Here is a 916-nt window from a genome sequence, read left to right as displayed (position 1 = left end):
CATGAGGCCAGACACTTTTATTTTCCCCGAGGGCCTTATTCAAGTCCAAGAACTTCATCCAAGAAGGCAGCAAACTTTTCCGGCCGCCCAGGAGGAAAGGGCTTCAAGAGCGACAAATCCACCAACTGCAGCGTCTCGGCCAGCGTGCTGCAAGTGCAGTAGACGAGGTGCCCGTCTCGGCAGAGCTGCCTGGCCAGTTCCAGCTGATGATTGTCCATCAGGGTTTCGTTGATCACCACCACCAGCGGCTTGCCCTCTCCCAGCGTCTCCAAGCAGCTGCCCGCGCCCGCGTGGCTGATGACCAGGTCGGCCTGGCGCAGGTCTTCGGCCAGAGAGTCCTTGAAGCGGAACACTTCGAGGGTGAAGTCGGGGGCGCGCACGGGCCGCGGGGCCCACGTGCCCCGGCCGATCTGCAGCACCAGCCTGCCGTAGCCCAGGCCCCGCAGCACCTGCAGGCACGGCGCGGCGGACACGGCCGCGATCAGCTCGTCGAAGCAGGTGGTGCCCACAGTGACGAAGGCCGACTTGGTGGCGCCGGGCGTGGAGCGGGCCTCGAGCGGGCAGCCCCCCGGGCTTGGGAGAACAGAGGGGACAGCCATGTCCTTTAAGGGAGCGGGCCTCGCACCCAAACCGGCACAGGGCCCGGGCCCGGGACTGCGGCCACGAGGAGCGCGGGCCCGCGGGAGGGGGAGGAGGAGCCCGCGGCCAAGATGGCGGCCGAGAAGCTGCGGAGCAGAGTGGGCGCCGCCTTCCGCCTCCACGGCCTGCTGCTCCGCGCGTGAGTGCCCGGCCGAACCCGGCCCCGGCCCCGGCCCCGGCCTCCCTGCAGACAATACAGCCGGGTCCCTCCTGCCCAGAACCTGCCCTGGCCAAGATGGCGGCCGAGAAAGAGCGGAAGTGACGCGAGACTCTCATT

At 68.3% G+C, this 916-nt stretch overlaps 2 protein-coding genes across 2 annotated transcripts in view; one reads left to right on the top strand and one right to left on the bottom strand.

Annotated features, from left to right (window-relative positions):
- Positions 1 to 683, bottom strand: LOC109320732 (UDP-N-acetylglucosamine transferase subunit ALG13 homolog). The gene has a single exon (XM_019550987.1). It carries the CDS (start codon positions 597 to 599, stop codon positions 36 to 38), a length of 564 nt encoding a protein of 187 aa, XP_019406532.1. The 5' UTR covers positions 600 to 683; the 3' UTR covers positions 1 to 35.
- A 17-nt stretch (positions 684 to 700) lies between these two features.
- The window catches only part of POLE2 (DNA polymerase epsilon 2, accessory subunit), a 29,236-nt gene continuing 29,020 nt past the window's right edge, over positions 701 to 916 (top strand). The window contains exon 1 of the mRNA XM_019550986.1: positions 701 to 778. Coding sequence (XP_019406531.1) covers positions 711 to 778 — 68 coding nt within the window. The 5' untranslated portion in view covers positions 701 to 710. The remainder of the gene's footprint in view (positions 779 to 916) is intronic.

Source organism: Crocodylus porosus, unplaced genomic scaffold (genome assembly GCF_001723895.1).
Source record: "Crocodylus porosus isolate Cpor-Errol unplaced genomic scaffold, CroPor_comp1, whole genome shotgun sequence".
Classification (NCBI taxonomy): Eukaryota; Metazoa; Chordata; order Crocodylia; family Crocodylidae; genus Crocodylus; species Crocodylus porosus.
The sequence above is the reverse complement of the archived record's forward strand: the minus strand, read 5'-3'. Positions and strand labels throughout refer to the sequence as shown.